The sequence below is a fragment of the Plectropomus leopardus genome, chromosome 15 (genome assembly GCF_026936395.1).
Source record: "Plectropomus leopardus strain MGB_pleo_1.0 chromosome 15, ASM2693639v1, whole genome shotgun sequence".
In the NCBI taxonomy this organism is placed as follows: Eukaryota; Metazoa; Chordata; class Actinopteri; order Perciformes; family Serranidae; genus Plectropomus; species Plectropomus leopardus.
The window spans coordinates 4,052,565-4,074,708 of record NC_142190.1 but is presented as its reverse complement, the minus strand read 5'-3'; the positions used below and the strand labels follow the sequence as shown (position 1 = coordinate 4,074,708).

The 22,144-nt window shown below is 38.7% G+C and overlaps 1 protein-coding gene across 2 annotated transcripts; it reads left to right on the top strand.

Annotated features, from left to right (window-relative positions):
- On the top strand, positions 1-21,835 carry kcnk4b (potassium channel, subfamily K, member 4b). 2 transcript variants are annotated; one of them, XM_088088990.1, is made up of 10 exons: positions 1-51; positions 181-200; positions 2,740-2,814; positions 12,035-12,164; positions 13,391-13,667; positions 17,242-17,356; positions 17,444-17,604; positions 17,691-17,877; positions 18,664-18,806; positions 20,694-21,835. In XM_088088990.1, coding segments are annotated over exons 3-10 (1,626 nt in total). In that variant the 5' UTR covers positions 1-51; positions 181-200; positions 2,740-2,813; the 3' UTR covers positions 21,306-21,835. The 2 variants fall into 2 exon arrangements, with proteins under 2 accessions (XP_087945116.1, XP_087945117.1); XM_088088991.1 differs by lacking the exons at positions 1-51; positions 181-200; positions 2,740-2,814 and adding an exon at positions 8,827-9,296.
- Positions 21,836-22,144: the final 309 nt, after the last annotated feature.

Here is a 22,144-nt window from a genome sequence, read left to right as displayed (position 1 = left end):
CTCTTAGTAAATGATTTAGCCTGTAGAAGTCTGGAAAACGTTTCTGTGAAGGTAAGTGTTCTCGGGTGTTCATGTGTAAAGATGTAAACATTATGTGTCATTTTATCAAAGTTTATTAACATTATTCTGCTCCTGAAACACAACTACAGATTATTTTCTTCAAACTAATTTTTCTTGTAGGGGTTAAGAAGTGAAAAAGGGTAAGTAAAATGTTCACACTTCAGTCATGATAAACTTGTTTTATGCTTTTTATGCGCTTTTACTGTTTTTATTTTTGTTTGTTTTATATTTCTTTTTCTTTTATTTGTGTGCAATTTATTTCCAGAGTTATGGTATTCATGTGCTGTGTAATCATTTTAATGTAATTTTTATATTTCTAGGTAAATATATTTACACTCTCAAATATCCGTTATCAGTCTCATTAAATACTAATAATCAGTATCGGCCCTGAAAACACAATTCTAGTCGACTCCTACAGCTCAGCGCCGAACGGCAGACAGACAAAGAGACGAGTGAACATAAGAGAGTCAAGAGTGGACCTAAATTCTTTAGTCGGCCATAATTGAAAATGTTGCTCTTTTTTTTTTGCAGAACTTAAATAGTCGTCCCTATACGTCTACTTTACGAAGCTTTAGTGGACAGATCTCTGCACGCAGTCACCCTGTAATATCCTTCTCTCACTCTTTCTTACTCTACACGCTGCTTAGTTAGTCGACTTCCTCTCACGATTTAAAAGCTTTTCTGGAGCGGGAGGTATTAGATTAAAGTGTAAGGTGGACTCCTTGGCAGATCGATGGGAGGTGTAACAGTGTCCCGGAGCTTCTCAGATATTGCAGTCTAATGCGTTAAAGGCTCTGCACACCCACACAGGTGTTTTCTCAGCTATTCAGGCTGATTTTCAGGCCTCCGCTCAGCTTGATGTTGGGCAGAGATATGCACTGAAATTAGGTAATGCTAAAGTCTGCATACAGATGGAAATAATGAGCGTTTAACAAAACTAATGTCCACTACAGTCTGTCCGGGTCCAAACTGTCCTGAGAAGAGAGCTAATTATGCAAAAAATATATATATATTGTGCATAGATTTGGAAAAATGTATGATAATTTTAATTTCTCATATGAAAATCTATGATAACTACTTACTCAAAATTCTTTCCTTCACATTTTTTTAAATGGTAGCCCAATTTAGGTTATACATCTGAAATCTTTTTATTATTTTTCTTATTTTTTCTTAAGTAGGTTTTTATTATTTTAATGTATTATTAGCAGATAAACTGAAGCATTTTTTAAGTCCAAGCGAGGTTAATTTCAAGCTATATTCCCCCATATTCCATGTATTTTATCATGCAGATATTAAATAAGTAGATATATATGAAAATATAATTTATTAAATAGAATTACTGTCTGAGCTAATATAGGTAATTTATATATATATATATATATGTATCAAATTTGAGGAAAATGTTGAAACTCATTATTATGAAATATTAATTATTTTGACTTTTATATTTGAGTTAATTTTTATTGTTTTTTTATCATATTTAACAAACTTTAAATTAAAAAAAGGATTTTATTCCCTCCCATTTCCACAGTGTCTTCATGAGTATCTGCCCCAAACTACCAGAATGAAGTCTGCACCTTTTAGCTCTATTGATGACGTTGCCAGAAAAATTCAGAAACAATCATTTAGCTGCTGCTGTAAATAAACAGATACAGTAACTAACTTTTTTTAAAGTAACAATCTGCATGTTACCTGCCAATTAGGCAGCTAACTAGTTATGTTGATTTGTAATTTAAAAAAAATAGATGAAAAATATATCTTCAATGCCATCAAAATTTAGGCATAAAAAATCTCTGTGATATAAAATTAACACCAATAAAACTGTTAATATGAAAATAAAATTCAATATTTAACATTGTATGGCTCCATACATCACAGTATCCTGCAACTGACTGACAGTATGTGCTTTAGGATCGCTTTTATAAAAGTTGATATACAGGATAAAAGGCATTTACTACAATTATACCCTGCAGAAGAAGTGCAGAATTGAAATTTAGAAGTACAGCAACAATAAATGAAGAAGTAACAATAAAAAATAATAACAATAATAATTATAAATAAAATAAAAATAAAACAAATAAATAATAACAAACAAAAATAAATTAAATAGAAAAAACAACACACAGTTACTATAAATTCTAATAGAATAAGTAAAAAATGAATATTCACTGCTTCACATTGTGTGACTCAAAACACTTTACTCCCCTTTAAACACAAGAACCTGCAGATTATTTAATTGCTTTTAAAAAAAATCTCATCTTTTATAAGAACTGTTGTTTTTGTTCATCTACACTATAGAATAAAAAAACATATTTTTCTCATGTTTTTCTTCTACTGTTCGTTAAAAGTGCATCTTCCGTTAAATGAGCCAAAGTTGCAGACGTTTGCTAACCAATCAATTTCCAGTCCCAGAAGTCCCTGCATCATCAAAAATGGCAGAAAGTGAGCTTACAGTAGATGCAAGAAGGCTTAATTGAAAATAAAGTGCTCATAATAGCGGTGTGGTCCTCCCCCCTCGCGTTTTTGCCTGCTCCCCCCGCGCTCCCTCTCTCGTGTTTACTACCACCTTCCTTTACTCAAACATTTATCATCAGGTCAATCAATTTTAGCATTTCATTCAAGTGAAGCTTCTCCTCAGATGTTCATCCTTCATCAGATCTGTCTCTGTTGTTTCCACAGGCTGGACATAATTTGTCCTCATAGCCAGCTAACCCTAAAATAACACCTGGAGCTGAAGCCACCCCCCCTCAACAAGTAAGAATTTTTTAGATTTTTTAAAAATGTATTTGCATGCAGCCAGGAGTTTGATTTTCTTGCCGTGTCATGATTAGAAGTATGTAGAAATCGGGTTATATATGTTTTTTGATGTTGTCATGGCCTTTCAGTGGAATATCTGACGTGTTTGTATTTCTGTGATGATTTAGAGTTTTACTGATTGTAATTTATGCAGAAGGAGGCAGAGAGTTTGTGTGAGCGATGCAAAAACTACCAAGTTTTTTGCTTTTCAAGCTGTTTTTTCCCCCACAGAGATTTCTGATTAACATTCATCACCACATGTATAAATCTCCATACTGCACTCTGTCATGACTTGTGTAGCAACAGCGATCAGACGCCTGTTTCATTGCGGCTGGACTGCGTTTAGTTTTCGTCAGAGACAGCAGCTCACACTCAGATTGAATTGAGGGAGTGAAATGTATTTAACAGATTATTTGGTGAGAGCATAGAATAAATCCAATTCTGCCACTCAGCAAGAAGTGCAAAGTATTGGCAGGAAAAGATGGAGAGAGATGTGTCAAGTTCTATATCTTTGCAAATTAAATATACTCATTTGACAGTTGCATCAAAATACATTATAATTCATTTTAGTTCAGGGGGCCGCGTAAATCCCAATGTGATGTCAAGCGGGCTGGACCAGTAAATCCATTGCATAATATAGCGTAAACTTCAATTAATAGCCGGGCTGTTATTTGCTTAAATCACTGAACTCAACAGGCTTAAAAGTACACGAATATTACCTAAAAGATAAAAGTAGAAAGTAGAACAAAAGTAATAACGCAAGAAATGACTTGGAAAAAAAGTTTTAAAATAATAATAATTCTGTAAAATAATTTTAAACATACCATTATAAAATAAGTTTTCTACATCTACATCTCTTTGGTCTTTTGTTGTTTCATATGCCAGTAAAACTGTCCTCTTTTAACTAAATGACTGAATTGTGGAGAATCTTACCAAGCTAACATTGCGTTTAACATGTCCATATTGACAAAAAGTTAAACATATATACATATTGTATGCGTGATTTAAGCAGGTTATCTCTTGCAGGTAGCCAACAATCCAGATTTACACATTCAAAGAAGTTAAAAATGAACGACATGGTAACCAGAGCGAGCCTCTGTTTGAGACAGGACTTTATTTGTCAAAATGTGTCGCCACACCCAGCTAGTAAAAGGGACTGCATGTTTAATTTGGACTAGAGCTGTATTTGATGTTTTACGGTATATATGTGAAAATATTTAACAAACTTTGATACGGTCAAAATGCTTTATTTTCAGTATGGGCGTAGTCTGAGATGTTTTAGTTCTTAATGTTTAGTCATTATAAGGAGTTATGGAGAGATTTTTTTGTTTTTAATAGCGCCTCAAGTTTCAGATTTGAAGTCATTTCAAGATAGAAATGTGGGACTTTCACTGCGTAATATTTCCAAATTTCTATTGTGAAAGTGCCCGCTCCCCTCTCTGTTGTACTAGCTCATATCCCTTCAATATGTTGTTTTTATAAACCTGTTTAAATTTGTTAAATGATCTACATGTTTTCAGTTCTACACTACAGCTGTTCCATAAATTGACCCCTTTGACTGTAATACAGTAATATTTAGCATTAGTCCTCATTTACTGTTGCTTAAACAGAAATTCCTCTAAAATCATGTTAACTTTCTTTTTTGACAAAAAATTGGATACCATGAGGTAGTAGTAATAATTAGATCTGGATACAAGGATAATACACTAAGTTTAGCTTTTAATGTGCTTTAGCTTAACAGAGTATCATGTATAGTTTACATCGTTTGTGTTGAAGTCCAACTGATATTAAATTTTATGTGACTTCTTTTTATAAATTTTCCTCCTGCCCTTCAAGACATGTCATAGAGAGTTGCAGCTACACAGCAGAACAGCCGCACGCCCTCATCACTCAGTAACGCCGACCTCACCACCGACCACCACAGCAGCGAGCTAATGGGACCACTCAGTCCGATCCGTCCCAGCAGCCTGTTCTGCTGTCATGGCCCGGCGCGATCTCTCCCACTAACACCACCTCTCAGCTCGCAGGGTACAACATGTTCAAACAGCCCATTCAAAGCACTTCATCTGAATGTTCCTCATCAGCGCATGTTGATTTACATCAGGTGTTATATATGCTTATTGGGACGTTTCTCGGCTTTACCAAAAAAATATATATATATATTTCTGTTTACTTACTCTCAGTAGTCGCTGCCAGGGACTTTAGCAGAGCTTCCTGGATGTAAATAGCAAAGTGTGCCAGGACGATGAATCAGGCCAAGTAGGATGAAGAGTTATTGTTCAAAGAGGAACTTGAAATTGGAGTCGGTACAAGTAACAGTACAAGGTCAGTGCAAGAGGACTGAATGTGGCACAGCCCAGTCGCTGGAGGATAATGTTGGCAATGTACATTTTATACATATCATATAAACTTTTCTAAAAAATGCTCAAAAGTCTTAAAAATGTTGTAAAATCCAATTAAAGCTGCAAGCACCATTGAAAGGGCCCTCGCACCCCACGTATGTTGGTGTACTGGTTTGACACCAACTAAAGCGGTCGTTCATGACTGTGAAAGTCAGATAATGCACGCAGAGAGGTTGGAGTGAGCGATTTCACATGGTGTAGTACTTCCAGTGGCAGTTAGGTGGCAGTGGAGGGGACACAAATTCCATCTCATCTTGGTGTATGTCATTAGTAGACCAAACCATGTAAATATCATGTAAATCCAATAATAATTGTCCCTCAAGGCTTAGTTGCTCTTGCCAGTAGGTGGCGCTATTGTGACTTGTGAATATTGTCATAGCGATGTGTTCAGGGCGGGACGCTTAACAAACCTATGAAGTTTCAGGCAGATCGGACAACGTACACGAAAGTTACAACAATGTCCTGTTTTATGGCGAGTCATCAAAATTGTACGCCGCACCACGGGAAAACCGTAAAAGTTTAGGGCGGACCTTTGATCATTTTTAATCATGAAGGGATAAGGATTGGATGCACTCAATTTGAAGTCGATCGGATTAGAGAAGCCATAGACAAGATCATAGAAACGTGCTAAAATCCTAGAAATGTCCAAAATCCTGTAATGTTCTAAAATATTATAAACATCCTAAAATCCAAGAAAGGTCCTAAAATCTAAGAAATGTCCTGAAATCTGAGAAATATCCTCAAATCAGAAATGTCATAAAATCGATGAAACTTCATAAAATTAGAGAAGCACCCTAACATTTTAGAAATGTCCTAAAATCCGAGAAACGTCCCAAAAGCCTCAAAATATCTTTAAATCTGAGCAGTGTCCTAAAATCCAAGAAATGTCCTGAAATCCTGGAAAAAGTCCCAAAATCCGAGATACATGTTAAAATCAGGGAAACAAGGCTGCGCAGTAGCTCAGTTGGTAAAAATAGACAAACGTCCTAAAATCGAGGACATTTTCGAAAATCTGAGAAATGTTCTTAAATCTGACAAACTTCTTTAAATCCCTACGCTACACATAATCATGGATATCGATTTTATCAGTAGTTATGAGAAATGTACACAACATTTTTTTTCTTTTTTATAAAGACACTAACTTTCGACATGTCCGAGCAGGCAGCCAGTCCCGGGAGTAATATTTAGTGACTCTGTTTGGATGGATTCTGTTGAATGGAGATGTCCAGGCTTGTTTGACTGATTATTGATCACCATCGTCCGTCCTCCCCACCAAGCAGCTACAGAAAAGACTCCTCACATCCTTTGTGGTCAGAAGCAGCAACATTGATTCTGTCAGGAGGCTCTGTCGGTTTTTCTGCGAGCAACAAAACCAGCCACAACAGCCAGCCAACAAGTTATTTTTTTATTATTGATCAAACCAATTAGGTTATTAGGGCATTATATGCAGTCACTAGGTGATTGTGTTTTGCTGTGAAACGCTTGTTTAGCTGAGTAGTATCTTTGATCTCAGTAGACTGTAGTGGTCGGCCCTGACTGAGCAACAACGAAGCAGTTTGGATTTTCGCCCACTTGGCTTCAAAATCTCAGTTTCTGTCTGTGCCGCCTGTTTGTCTCTGTCAAAAAAACAAGAACTCATTACCAAATTTCCTCTTTTACGACTTATAAATGTGATACAGCCTCACTTCAGTAATGTCTTTATGCCATTCAGTGCTTACATTGTTTACACAATAACCGTTATTTAACTGTTGAGAGTAACACGGCATTAACCCTAAAATATTACACACTCATATCGCTCTGCATGCAAAAAGTGCTTCTTTTAAACTAATATACATTAATATTATTTTCTAATTTCATTGACTTAATTTTTTAACCAAAATCAATCATAAATATCAAATACCCATTAATTTTTAGAGTTTTAATCCATTAAGTGCTAGGTTTTTGTCATGATGCCACTGTTTTTAGATAAAAAGGAAAATACAAAAAATAATCATTTTAAATATACCATATGCTAAATAGGTTTTTTTAATTTTCACAGCCAAAGGGTATGTCACTGATTTGCAGCAAAATTTATTTTTCTACATTATTTTTTGTGCAGTTTCAAATACTCACACTCGTACCACTAAGCATAAAAAATGAACTTTGCAAAATCAGGCTATAGAAAATAAATCATTAATTTTAAGTATTTTAACTCTTTAAATGCCAGGTTTTTGCCATGATGCCCCTATGTTTGTAGTTCAAAAACGTCAGTGATCTACAGCAACATTGGTTGTGACAGTGTGAAGTCTATAAGCCAAGCGGAAACTTTCGGGAGGGGCTAGCGAGAGAAATGCTGCTACACAAAATTAGTAGGCTGCATACAAAACTGGAAGATACCAAAAACTTTTTTGGCGTATGCAAACATTTGTGTTTCTGTCACCAAAACACGTTAATACAAGGTGCAATCAGGCTCCCGACTTTGCATCTGGCCAACCTCTGCAAATGTTCAGACCAACAGGATGCACCGAATCAGTGTTAGAAGAGATTTTAGGCTGATTATTACATTACTGATTATTACACGAAACCTGAGCATGATCATCTTACTGTTTTCAGTGATGTAATTCATCTAATAATAACACCATTAAACTATGAATGTCCTGACCTGACTCGTATTTGTGCGTGAGAGGAACATCTCAGAGTTTACCACAGTGTCCAGGATCTGCCTGAGAAACCTTATCACCCCTGTAAACACACACACACACACACACACACACACACACACATATAAACCGTAACATGCAAACACACACCCACACATGAACACAGAAAGAGAGCGGCAGCAGTTCTGTCAAACAGATTGTGTGGAAGATGGGATATTGAGAGCAGGGTGAAGGCTGGCTTGGCTGGCCTCCCTCTGCAGAGTCAGCACTGTAACACCAATCAGATCTCAATCCATCTCAATCATTGATTCCATAGAGCAGGAATTCTTAACTTGCTTGTCTTGGGAGACACTTTTCCAAAATGACAGGAGGCCAGGGGCCATTTGCAGCAGCCACATGTTTCTAGGATTTAAGGGCATTTCGAGGGCTAAAGGATATTTCTAGGATTTATGCACGTTTCATGAATTTTATGACATTACTGGGATTTTGGAACATTTCTCAGGATTTGATGATCTCAGGAATTTTCTAGGACTTGAGGACGTTCCTTGGATCTTGGGACGTTTTTATAATGTCAGAACGTTTGTCGGATTTTAGGACTTTTTTGGGTTTTAAGGATGTTTCTAGGATTTAAGGATGTTTCTTGGACTTTATGACGTTTTTAGGAATTTGGGATGTTTCTAGGATTTTAGGAAATTTCTCAGATTTTAGGATGTTTCTCTGGCTTTAGGACGTTTCTCTGATAGAACATTTCAAGGATCTGAAGAATTTCCTAGAACTTTAGGACGTTCCTTGAATCTTAGAACATTTGAAAGGTTTTAGGAAGTTTTTTGGGTTAAGGATATTTCTAGGATTTAGGATTAGGATGTTTCTAGGACTTTGTGACGTTTATAGGAATTTGGGGTGTTTCTAGGACTTTATGATGTTTCAAGGAGTTGAGGCCGTTTGCAATGTTGGCATATTTGAAGGATTTTAGAATGTTTTTTGGATTTTAGGATGTTTTCTGGATTTTAGGACAGTTCTAGGATCGTTGGACAGATCTGGGATTTCAGGACATTGCTACAATTTCGGAACATTTTTAGGATGTGAGGACATTTATATACTGTATTATTTATAATATTAAAAATCAAAATAATGTAGCTGAAGTCTGAAAAAAAATCCACATCTCCACCTTCATCTATTCTGCTCTCTCTGTCTCTTTAATTCACTCTCTCTGTATAAAGTCACTTTGATTGAGTATCTTTTTCTCTCTCATGAGCTCAGCAACAGCCTCCCTCCTCAACCACACACACACACACACTCACTCACACACCTCCCTGTACAGTATGCGGCTGACTGAACTCATGAAACACTATGCATGAGGCGTCCGGTGCTCTGGATTCTTATGATCCTTCATTTTGAGGTAAGCACACATGGGCTGGACTGTCCGGCGCGTTTGGTCAGTGCCATGCATTTTACGTACCCGCGGGAACCCTAAGTGGTAATAAAACGGAATCGCTACGCCTATGGCTCGGTTGCAGCAGCAGCACTGTTGGCACTTAATGCAAGCTGTATTGTAATTTCCTTTTTGTGTAGTGGTGTATACTCTGTCTGGCTTTCTGTGTTGCAGTCTGAGGTAGGTGCAGGAGCAGTTTGCACACTCAGATGTTCTTTTTAAATGTAGTTGGGCCAAAATGTGCTTCAATAATGTATTTGGTGTGCCAAAAAGATGTGGAGCATACTATGCGTGCATCATACATGAGAAATCACTATGTTGTTACTCACATGGACAGCCAAACAAGTATTTTTTGTCTCCTTTTTTCCAAAATGTATGGAACATTTATTTAAAAAACAATTTGAATTGATCTTAGCAATATTGATGTGAATTTTGCATATAACTTTTGGGTGTGTTGTGTTCAATTTAGTAAGTGGACAGTGTCTTTGTGTGTTCCCAGCAGCTCTAAAACTGTTTGGGGAGCAGTGTATATTTTGCTGTCAAAGTGTGACAGTTTATTGCTCTAATTTTGGATCAAGATCAACGGATCTGCTGACTAAAGAGCTGCAGTCACAAACTTAAAAAGACAAGAGCGTTTTCCTTTTTTTCTTTTTTTAAAATTCTGGCTCCTGGGATGCAGAGTGATTTGGAAGAGACTGGCTTAACTGGTCCAAATAATAAAATCTCTTAAATCATTTCCGAAATTTCAGAGGGAGGGAGTGTCAGACATGACTATTGGTTTCTCAACTCCATCACTTTAACAAGGTAAAGATGCATCAGAGTGCAGAAGTTGGGCTCCAGTTTCAAATGAGAATGCCTTTTTGAGCCGACAGTGACGACAGCATCACCCCGCAGCAGGTTTCACAGCGAAAGCTTCTCTAACATTTACAGAGATACAAAGAACCTGGAAGTCCATATCTGCTGTATTTGGAGGAAGCTGTACGTGACTATGTATGTTCTCAAAGGAAATGGATCGTCATCTTTAATGAGGCATTGTTTTCACTCAGAGCAGGACATCTCCTTTTTCTCCACCCAAAGTTTACATTAGTGTGGTTGGAATGACCGAGCTGAACCGTCTCTCATCTCAAACATCTCAAGCTAAAGACTCGGGCGCTGCATGTGATTAAGAGATAATGTGTGACCATTATGGAAAAACAACAACAGGTGGCTTCCAGGTGGTTTAACAACATGAGCAACTCTGTGTGTGACACCAGGGGCGTAGCACAAAATTTTGGACCCTGCACATAGGCATTCTCTATGGGCTCCTCCTCGCATTAATGGTGCTGACACACCAAGCTGACGGTCAGCTAATGGTCAGTGTTGGGTTGTATATTAGCGTCCAGCCCGTTCTCACTCCAAACTTGTCAAATACGTCTGCACTGTCAGGGTTAAGGGTGATGCCAAAAGCCACCCTCCACGTCCAAGTGGAACGCAGCTGTAAGGCGGCAGGTGAAAATGGGCTGGGACAGAAATGATGGCATCATTACCACCGGTGGACGGCGCAGAGCATGACCACATGCAACGTGCACAGGCGTCGTCACTTGAGACCACGGCCAGATGGAACTGGATAAAATCAATCAACTTTTGTGCGGGAGTTTGGAGTTCAGTTCTCATGTGGTTGTTGGTTATTTTCTTTGCTACACCTTACCATGTGCCTCTTTTGCTTAAGCCTAACCATCCGTGACTTATTTGCATAATCTTAATCATCGTGACAATCTGCACTGGTTGGCATAAAGACCGTGCAGTCATCCCACCATGTGAATTTGTTGACATCATGATAATGGCATCCTTGAGCTTAAACAGCTGACTCATGAGGAAACCTAAAACATCATAAGTGGACGCAGGAGGTCACTGTGACCAGTCGGGATGAGAACATGTTGGAGCATCCGTCGTCCTAGTTTTTGTGTCATGTCCTGCATCGTTGGACCTTGTCGGATCTTTTTTGCTTTTTTCAGACAGTTCAGCATGTTGAATGAGTTTTTTGGTGAATTATAGACCGTTCAACATGCATATGCTCTAGGTACCCTTCTGTGCCTGCTGTTGACATTTCGGGATGGCGCTACTCTGATGTCAACACAACCACATGTTGGGATGAAGCTCTACGTGGTTATGGTAAAGCAACAAAAGCACATTGCAACCAGCACCAGGATGTCAACAAACGCACATACTGGCACAGATGATTAGATTTAGGCGAAAGGGTGCTCGGTAAGGTGTAGAAAAAACAACAAAGTCGATGGACTGGAAGTGGATACGAAAGGTGGCTTTTTGCGTTGGGATCTTACACCGAAATAGCTGACAAAGCGGCGGTATTTTACAACTTTGGAGAACAGCAGGCTGCTGGGCTTTCCAAATTAACAGTCAGAAATGTCAAACTGCTCACCTCGGCATGAGTTGCTCATGGCGTACGGCTAAGTTTCCGTTGGGCCTTAACTGCTAATTATTCTAGTAATTCTGGACTCTTCCTCACACGAGGGCCATGCAGACTACTGTGTGAGACTGCCACACCTGAGAGCTTCACCTTGCTGCTGCCTGTCAGTGAGGATTATTGTCACTACTGATGACGTCTGTATATATATATATTTATTTTTTTTTTCAGAAAGGGAACGTGTTTTTGTTTTTCTCTTAATTAAAGTGCAATGCTAAAACATGTCTTTTTTTCTGTCTAGTGTCCCCTCCTTCAGAGTGTGAGGTGGACGGGCTCCCCAGTGGTTACGGATCCAGGGACTCCATCCTCAGGCCTGGAGCGCAGAGGGACTGGAAAAGACGAAAACGTTCCCAACTGAAGCGGATTGACAGGTAAGCTCATCCAAAGAGTGCCCCAGGAATGAGTCCTAAAACCTGGATATGAGTTTCAGCACCTCCGGTTCCCTCGTCTCAGAGTTAATGGGTTTTTGTTTAGAAGCCTGAAATAAGGTCTTTGGTTAACATGAGCTTAAGAGATGTTTATGTTTTGTTCTTTTACATAAAACATGTCAGTAAATAAGCTGCTGTGAAGCATTTATGCGTTTCAGAAAGGTGATTGCTAACAAGTGGATAAATGAGACTGCAGAACATCTACCGAGCGACTTTACAGCCTCTTTATGGTTTGACTGTAGTGTAGTTTGTTTTCTAGCCTAACATGAACTTTTTACTTCTAGCATTACATTTTTGTGCCACAGAGCTTATTTTCTACAGTGGGAATGCTCAACTTGCTCCGCCTGGGGGCCACTTGACAGAAAGCCACAGGCTTGTCGCAGCAGCCCCATACATGTCTCTGGGATTTTAGGACATTTCTAGGATTTTAGAACAATTTACAGATTTTAAGACATTTAATAGGATTTTAGCACATTTGTAGGATTTTAGGACATTTCTCCTATTTTTTTACGTTGTTATGACTAGGGGGATTTTAGGACATTAGCTGCTTTGCTAAGACCTCTGTCAGGGGGTGCAGTGGACCCTCCACTGGCACTTTAAAAAAAAAAAAAAAAAAGCTCTTTATGCACTCTGGCACCTGTGTATACTCAAAGGACAAAAACAACTTGACAACTAGAAAATGGTTGGGGGGGCACTGGCCCGCAGGCTTGAATCTGAGTATCACTGGTTTTCAGCTTAACAATTTTACTTGTGGCAAAAGCATTTAGGTCTCAACAATCCTAGAAGTGGTAGGATCATAAAATCCCAAAGACTTTTTGGCCATGGATGTGTTTTGACAAGGGAACCAGGGTAAAGCTAACTTTCATGTAGGCCTACAGAAGTGACATCCCTCGGGCGCTCTGTTATGGTTGCATCGGTTTGCATGACATGGATCATTTATGTTTTACAGCCACTTTGCAGCCACATCTGTTCGAAGTGTCAGGCAGGTCAGGTGGCTGGCATTTTATCGAGGATGTTTCATTTAGTGTGTGTCAGCAGTGCGGTGAGGCCTGAGTCCATTTAATGCCTCATGTGCAGCTAATAGTCCGGCTGCTGCAGGCTTGTATACAGCCTGCAGACTCTGTGGTCAGTGCGAAACCCTTGTGTTTGTGTGGCTGCTGATGTTTCAGCTGCAGCAGTTGGGATCCAGGCCACTCCAGCGGCGAGGCTGGCAGAGAGAAACAGCAGCCTGTGTTCGGACTGAGTGGAGGTGCAGCCATGCGCTGCTCCACCCTGCTCGCCATCTTGACAGGGGTGCTACTCTACTTGGTGCTGGGAGCCGTAGTGTTTCGCGCTTTGGAGACTCCGCGAGAGGAGGGCAAACACATGCACCTGCAGAACACGCGCCGGGACTTCCTGTTGAACTTCACCTGTATGGGCCCAGACGACCTACAGACACTTATAGAGGTACAGCAAAACAAGATACACTCATTATCTAACTTTTATTTTGAAATGTTCTCCAAGTAACATTTGATGTAACATTTGAAACCAATTTGAAATCTGAGAAAATTGGCTTGATTTTTTTCAAAAACATAACAAGCAACAAAAGAAGAAATTACTCAAACATCAGCAAGAAATCAGTAAACAGTACTTGAATTTTACCTTAGAATTAGTAAAAAAAATAAATAAATAAATAAACAAGACCTGGAAAAAGTACTTTAAAAAATATTTAAAAATTCCATAAGATAATTTAAAATATGTAATTATGATAATTACAAATATAGGTTTTCCATAGCTTTTTTCCCCCTACATTTCTAAATCTACTTATTTCTTGCAATCTGCTAAACATTTGCTACGAAGGTGTTAACCTCCTTTTTACCCCCATTTTTCTGAAATAGATTGCAAAGAGTTTAAATGCTTAAAATATTATTTTTTAAAAGCACAAGAAAAGTTGCTCCTGGCTTCAAAGGGTTAATAGATAAAAAAAAGTACCTACCAACACTATTAGGATTTTACAACAAACAAGTATTTTGTTTTTTTGCATTTGTCCAAGACTTCAATCATTTTATGACCCCGTAAATTAAATTTGGGAGAATTAAGAGATATAAAAACAGAGGATACACCACAGAGTTTTTACTGGCCTCCATGCTGCTGTCTACTGTTTACCTGTTTAAAGTTTTATCTGGCGTTGAACGTGACATACCAAAAAAACACAAGGCATACTCGTCTGCTGCAGATTAGCTCTATTATTGAACGGTTGGGCTGGGAGATAAAACGATAACGACATAAATAGCGAAATAACTTTTCCTTGACTGAAATATGAGATGTAGTCGATAGAATGTCGATAGAGCGCATTCCAGCCATGTTTTGACAGACATCACGAACAGCCAATGATACAGCTGAGAGTTTGACAGCCACAGCGTTGAAACAGACACATTTGCAGAGGTGTAAAGTGACTTCTTCAGACAGCCCACTCCAGCGCGAAGACATGTCCGACGGTATAAATGTATCTCGTGATATATATCGATATATAAATCTAATATGAAAAAAAATATTGTGATAAGTTCTTATTCCATATCGCCCAGCCCTATTGAATCGGTTTACCGGTGTTAAAAAAAACTTTCATGCACATGCTTATTTAAGTGGAAAAGGGGGTATTAGCAGGTTTTAGCGGGATTATTTGTGCAGTGGAAGAGGCTAAAATGCTGCAGTATTTCTTCCCTGAATCATCATGCAAATTCCAGTGGTTTGATCTACAGCTGCTTTTTCAAGCAAAAAGAGCTTTTTAGTTCCTTTTTTTACTCAAAAAAACTGAAATACCATGAAATCAATATATGAAAGTTTAGCTGAAGCTGATAATTTTATGTCACATTTCCTTTAATATTGTAGTGAGGTGAAATATGTGTATGCTTTTTTCCCCTTTCACTATCATTTACTGGAGCTGACTGACCACCTCATGTTACTAAAAATACATCGTGGCCTCGCTGCTCCACAGTTTATATTGATTTGGAACTTGACTCTGACTACAACTTTCCATCTCCGGTTTGTGGATCCTCAGGATGACCCCTCAGATTTGAATACAGTTTGTTGCGAGCCAGTGAAGCTAGACAAAGGGACTGTGGGCTGGAGAACAGGTGTGGTCAGCGCAGCAATGTGAGGATGGGTCAGCTCGAGTTTGTGTGTGTGTTTCTGTGAGTGTGTGTGAGTACATGAAAGCCGAGCGTTATGAGCCGGGTTGGCAACCGTGCTGGGATCCTGAGATGTTTGTCCTCGCTCCAAAATGAAAGTTGTAAATGACAGTTTTAGCCTGCAAAGTGATCTGTAGATGTGTCCGCTGACATTTGCAAAAAGGTTATTTAGGGACTGAAGGACATGACAGCGGTCTGTGATTCAAGCATTATTTTTTGGTTATTTGGTTATTATAATAAGAGATGGCACGCTGTTTTAGTGTTTCCTGTCTACTGATTAAATGAAGCCTGAGAGGATAATGAGGATGCATTGTATGTATTATGGTTCATATTATTAGTATTGAATGGATGACTAATATGGAACTTCAAAGTATGGAAGTCCACAGAGGAAAGTGAGGAAAAAAATGTTTTTTTTCTTTCTCTACTGTTTTCTCCATGTTAAATGTTAAACAAGTAATTTGTAAACAATTGAAAAAAAAACCCAATGTATCTCAAAATGCCCCCTCCACCCAAAGACATAGGCGGATTATGAGACAATCCCGAAAAGGGGGTTATTTATTTATTTATTTATTTATTTTGTGCACACAAGTTGATTAACTTATTTATTTACCAATCCTTATCTTTATTTATTCATTTTTGTGTTTTGTTTTCTTATAGGACCAAGTCATTTTCTTGAGTGCACAAGTTGCTATCTTGTTCACTGAAGATCATTATTCCGAGCACACAAGATAAGATAATAACTTGCTCTTAGAAAATAATAACTTTTTTGCAAAAGATAATATATATATATATATATTCATTGGTTTAAATAAAATAAATAATAGATATCAATGGATTTACCCAAACAAGTTGGGAGAGACACATACAGCAGCGTCGCTCCGCCAGACATGATCAATCAGCAGACACCACCCTGCCTCTGTGATCATAAACTGCTGATTTACCAGAAGTAATGATGCCCACAGAGACTTTGTTCAATCACTACTTCGTCAGCTTTAAATGTAGAATTAACAAACGACTTCAATTACCAACAGACACAAAACGGATAATTTGATGAAGGAGTTAGATAATCTGTGCTGGCAGTGGTTCAGTACACTCGGGACAGAACGGGGCCGTCACTGTTGTACATCACCCATCACTGCTGTGTCACTGACTTCCTGCTGCTATTGCCGTGACAATGCATTCTCTGCAGCGTTTCCAGCATTTTACTGGAATAGTTAATTGGATGAAAAAAAGAAAGAAAAAATGCTCATGTGTGCCTTTAAAATTTCCAAATGTGTGCAATTTGAATTTATTGATGGGCTAAATGATTAGTTTGTAAGGTTTTGCTCAGCTTTTTTTATAGTCCAATTTCATAAACTGACCGCTAAATCAATAAGACCCGTAGGCCAAATCTGGCCTCCAATAGGGTGCCGGGAAGCCTCCCAACCATTTTCTAATTTACAATAAAAATAAAGTGAGTCACACTGTGAATTGTTTTTGTACTTTTAGTTTACAGAAGGTGCCAGAGTGCATAAAACAGCATGAAAATAGAGCTTGTTTATCAAAAAAAGTGCTGGTGGAGGATCCCCCACATCCCTCGACAGAGGTCTTAGCTAAGCACCTGATGTCCTAAAACCATGGAAACGTCCTTAACTTCTAGAAACTTCCTGAAATCCTGGAAATGTCCTAAAATCCCAGAAACATGCCAAAATCCTAGAAATGCACTAAAATGTTAGAAATGTCCTTCAAAATGTGCCTAAATTGTAGGAATGTCCTAAAATCCTTGAAAAATGTATGTGGCTGCGAGTGGCCCCGGCCCCAAAGCAAAGCCTGTTGAGTGTCCCTGCACTAAACTTCTTCTCCTGCGTCGACAGGAAGTGGTGGATGCTGTCGGTGCAGGTGTGGATCCCAGCAGCAATGACACTTTCGTCAGCCAGTGGGATCTCGCCAGTGCCTTTTTTTTCTCAGGGACCATCATCACAACCATCGGTGGGTGTCCATTAACTCCACCAAAGTAAACTCTGATTAAATACTTGTGCCGGGAATCTGTGTAATTTCTGACCCTTACATGTTCAGGTTTCGGAAACATCTCCCCCAAGACGGAAGGAGGGCAGCTGTTCTGCATTTTCTACGCCCTGGTGGGAATCCCGATGTTCGGTATCCTGCTTGCTGGAGTCGGAGATCATCTGGGTACTGGGCTGAGGAAAACTGTTGCCAAAATAGAGACCCTCTTCCTGGTCAGACCCTCCACAGAGCTTTCATGTCGTCTTTGCTTGCACTGTACACATGCTTATCTTTGTGTCTCGTTCCTCTGTGTTGACAGAAATGGCGAATTAGTCCAACCATCGTGCGAGTGATCTCAGCCGTCCTGTCCATCCTACTGGGTTGCCTGCTCTTTGTCGCAGTGCCTATCCTGGTTTTCCAAGAGGTGGAGAAGTGGAGTCTTCTGGAGTCGGCATACTTTGTAGTTATCACCCTGACAACAGTTGGGTTTGGAGACTATGTTGCAGGTATAAATAACCACCCATGTGTTTCTTAATATAGCTTGCAGTGGTGTGCACAGACCGTCTGAGGGAAGGGGCAGATATAAAAACAGGGGCACCCTTTCTAAAGGATTGAATTAACCATTAGGAGAAGTAAGGAAAAGTACTAATACTACATTATGAAAATTCTCTGTTACAAGTAAAAGTACTGCATCAAAAGTGTCACTTAAATAAAACCAAGTATATTCAGGAAAATGTCATTAAAATATGCAAAAAGTATGCAATGCAGAAAAAATCAAAAAATAATAATACAAATAAAACCCCCAAGGTCAAAAAATTCAAAATTATTTTGATATACTGTGTATGTATATATATATATATATATATATATATATATATATATGTATAAATACAATAAAATTGTTGTGCAGCATATAGATCAATGAAAATTTACTCAAAATGTTGCCCTGTTTGTGCGAGGCGGCTGAAGTGAAAACATAGTTTATTCATATGCGAGTTTCTGTTTTTTTGTCATTGCTTTTTTGTTGAATCTCTTTGTTGATTTTTAAATGAGTAGCTGATACGACTTAATTAGCCATCCATAAATATAGTTGTCAGCTGTGATGCATTAAGTTCACTCAGCACGGACCATTTTCATTTACATCATAAATTATTCAGGATTATGAGAGATGAAGTATTGATTACCTGATCTGCTATATAGTGTCTTAAATGTTTATTTACTCTGTAGAAAAGGATGGATGATGTGTTGCCTTTACCTGCTGCTGCACACTGTGTCGTCTTGTCTTCTTACAGGGGACTCTGGGAACGGAGGGAGTGACCACTGGTATAAACCTCTGGTGTGGTTCTGGATCTTACTGGGTCTTGCTTACTTTGCATCCATCCTGACAATGATCGGTAACTGGCTCCGGGTTTTGTCTAAGAAGACCAGAGCTGAGGTACTTCCCCTTGTCTCTTGTATGTTTTTAGAGCTGTCAGCGTTAACACGTTAATCATGATGTGATTAAGGTGTGCACATTTTTTATACTTCTGCGCCGGTGATAGCCGAGTCCGTAGGCATTATGATATCCGGCTGTCTGTTCATCCGTCTGGTTAATTCTTGTAAACATGATATCTCAAGAACGACAGGAATTTCTTCAGATTTGGCACAAACATTCACTTGGACTCAAGCATGAACTTATTTTATTTTGGTGGTCAAAGGTCAAGGTCCCAGTGACCTTGTCTATCTTATTCCTGTGAACACAATATGTCAAGAAAACTTTGAGGGATTTTTATTTATTTATTAATTTAAAATTTGGCACAAACAGTCACTTGGACTCAAGGATAAAGGAAGTAGATTTTAGTGGTCATACATCAAAGGTCAAGGTCACTGTGACCTTTTCTGGCTCAGTCTTGGGAATTAAATATCTTAAGAAAACCTTGAGGGATTTTTTAAAAATTTGGCACAAACATTCGTTAGACTCAAGGATGAACTAAGTCAAATTTCATGGTCATAGGTGACCTTGCATCCATATCATTCTTGTAAACGCATAATCTCATATACACCTTAAGGGAATTTCTTGAAATTTGGCACAAACCATTACTTGGACTCAAGCATGAACTGAGTAGATTTCAGTGGTCAAAGGTGAAGGTCACTGTGACCTCATCTGTCTCATTCTTGTGAACATGGTATCTTAAGAACACCTTGAAGGAATTTCTTCAAATTTGGCACCAATGTTTGAGTAGACTCAAGGATGAGCTGATTAGATTTTGGTGGTCAAAGGTCATGGTGACCTTGCATTTGTCTCATTCTTGTGAAACCGATATCTCAAGAACACTTTGAGGAAATTTCTTCAAATGTGTCTCAAACATTCACTTGGACTCAACGATGACGGGCAGACTCGGGTCTAATTGACGTCCATCAGTTGCATGTTGTGACCAATCATACGTCTTACCGTCTTACCGTCTTACCGTCTTACCGTCTTACCGTCGCGGGGAACAATAGCTTCATACAAACAGGATCTGCATGAATCAAAGAAAGACACTAGACTGGAACTCCTGAAAAGTGACATTGCTGTCATTTCATTCTCAGTCCTGACAATCTGGTAAGAATTGCTTTTGTCAATATGAACTTTAAAACTGTTCTGAAATGAAAAATAATGGAACTGTAAACATGTGATTAAATCAAACAGCAAAGAGATAATAGAGAGATCGAAAAAAAGCAATATGTTAGCTGAAACTTAAGACCCTGCTGTGTATATAGTGTATATAGATTTTATATTATTTCATTTCTATTTTATCTAATGTCACTCTGTCTTTTATCTCTTGCTTTCTTGCTTCTGACTCTTGAGCTGCTGCTTCGTTTGAATTCGTTGGTTTTGGGATTAATAAAATCGTAGCTAATCTTATTTTATTTTAGGGACTGTTAGTTATTTATGAGGAGGGAGGAAGTAGTGCAAATTGGGAGGGCAAAATATTTTTTTAAGCACTGGGGAGGGACTTGTGTTTTTTTATTTTGGTGTACGGGAGGGTTGTATTTTATAATTATTTAACTGAATCCCAATGAACGGGCTTAACCCTTTAACACCTGGATCGACACTGGTTTTCTTGTGCTGCATTCAGATGCCTTTTACTAATATTTAAACTCTGAAACCTGAGCAAATTTTTGCAAACAGGTAAAATATCATAATAAAGATGTTTATTATCATTATAATTATACAGTCAAAATTACAATTAAAAATGTATATTAAAGGTTTTTAGCACTTGATGTAATTTACTTTTCTTTTTTTAATATTTATTTTTGTTTGTTTTTGTCCATCATCTCTGGTGTCGTGCTCTTTTCTTAGATGGAGGGACTTCGAGCCCACGCCACTGACTGGACTCAAAACATCCAGAATATGTCGGTAGATTTCCGCATTTCAGGAAAAATTGATGACCCCTTCAAACGCCGTCGGCGAAAGCGCCGCCACGGCCCTCGCAGCCACAGTCACAGTCACAGTCACAGTGTAACAGCAAACGGGGCCCCTGAGGGGAAAGAAGAGCAGCATGAGAGTCACACAGAATCTGGATCTTCCTCCTCTTCTTCCTCCTCTAATGAATCCGGATCTGGATCAGAAACAGACTCTCAGGTGACTCAGACGGATCGAGTGCCTGAAGAGAAAATAGCAGAGCCTGAAAATGAGAAGGAGACTCTTCCGGATGCACACCTGTCTCAGCCTCTGGACTACTTTGGGGAAAACCTCGCCTTTATTGACGAGTCTTCAGATGCCCAGAGTGGAAAACTACATCTTGATCCTCTGCTGGACACATCGCACTCCACCTGTGAACGCCCTCGCATCTCAAAGAGGAGACGCCAAAGAAGACCGGTTCCACAAAGAAGCCCTAAAATCAAAAGCTCCAACCATGTCAAGCCGAACGGAAACCCAAAACCAGTTCCAAATCTACCAGTGAAGCTTTAAGATTGACAGGAACTCGGCTGCTCGCACAAGTGTTGAGTGTTCATAATCTGCCAGAGGAGTTTATTTATTTGTGTATATGCACTTGCAGACACTTCAGATGAAAACATGTTGCAGAAGCCTTAGCCACTTGTGGTTTGCATTAAAGCTTTTAGCATGCGAGTGTGTATGTCTCAATCAAAGATGATGAAGTGATTTTTGTGCCAGTGTTCCCATTACTTTCTGAGGAGTTACTGCTCTCTGCTGGGCCAACGCAGAAATGCACTACCACGCTCTCAACGGGAGGGTCCCCCGCCTTTTACTAATCCAAGAAACAAGCAGTGTGGTGCTCATGTTGATTGCTTTGGTCTGACAGCTGCTTTTGAATCCTGCCAACAATTAAACGGGTACTAAACAGGCTCTTGTACATTTTTGGTATATGTAACAAAACTTTTTTTAAACACTCTGAACAAGCATAATATTTGCATTTTGATGGCCAAATGTATTAATCCTACTGTGCTGCATACATGTAATAAAGATTTTTTTTAAATGAAGGCATGTTTAGCATATTATTACAAGTAAGCAGCTGTTTTGGTTTTTTTTGAAGGAGCAGTGTGTAAGATTTGGGGAGATTTTGTGGAATTTAGAAGTGATTTCATATTGCAGCCAGCTCCTGGTTAGAGGTCCTTCAGTGCTCATTGGTCAGGAGGTTTTGACCAGGAGCTGAATTATCTGCAGAGGTCTCATCCACTCCAAAAAAAAACAGACTAGGTGATCAAAACCATTAAAAATAGTTAATAAAGCAGTCTGAAGTTACAAATCAATGATTGTGATTTTATATGTATATATGTGTGTGTGTGTGT

Excerpts from the sequence above, each read along its gene's own strand:
- kcnk4b (XM_088088990.1), top strand. Across the intron at positions 13,668-17,241 it reads ACCTACAGACACTTATAGAG|GAAGTGGTGGATGCTGTCGG; the intron begins GTACAGCAAAAC and ends CTGCGTCGACAG. Across the intron at positions 17,605-17,690 it reads AAATAGAGACCCTCTTCCTG|AAATGGCGAATTAGTCCAAC; the intron begins GTCAGACCCTCC and ends CTGTGTTGACAG.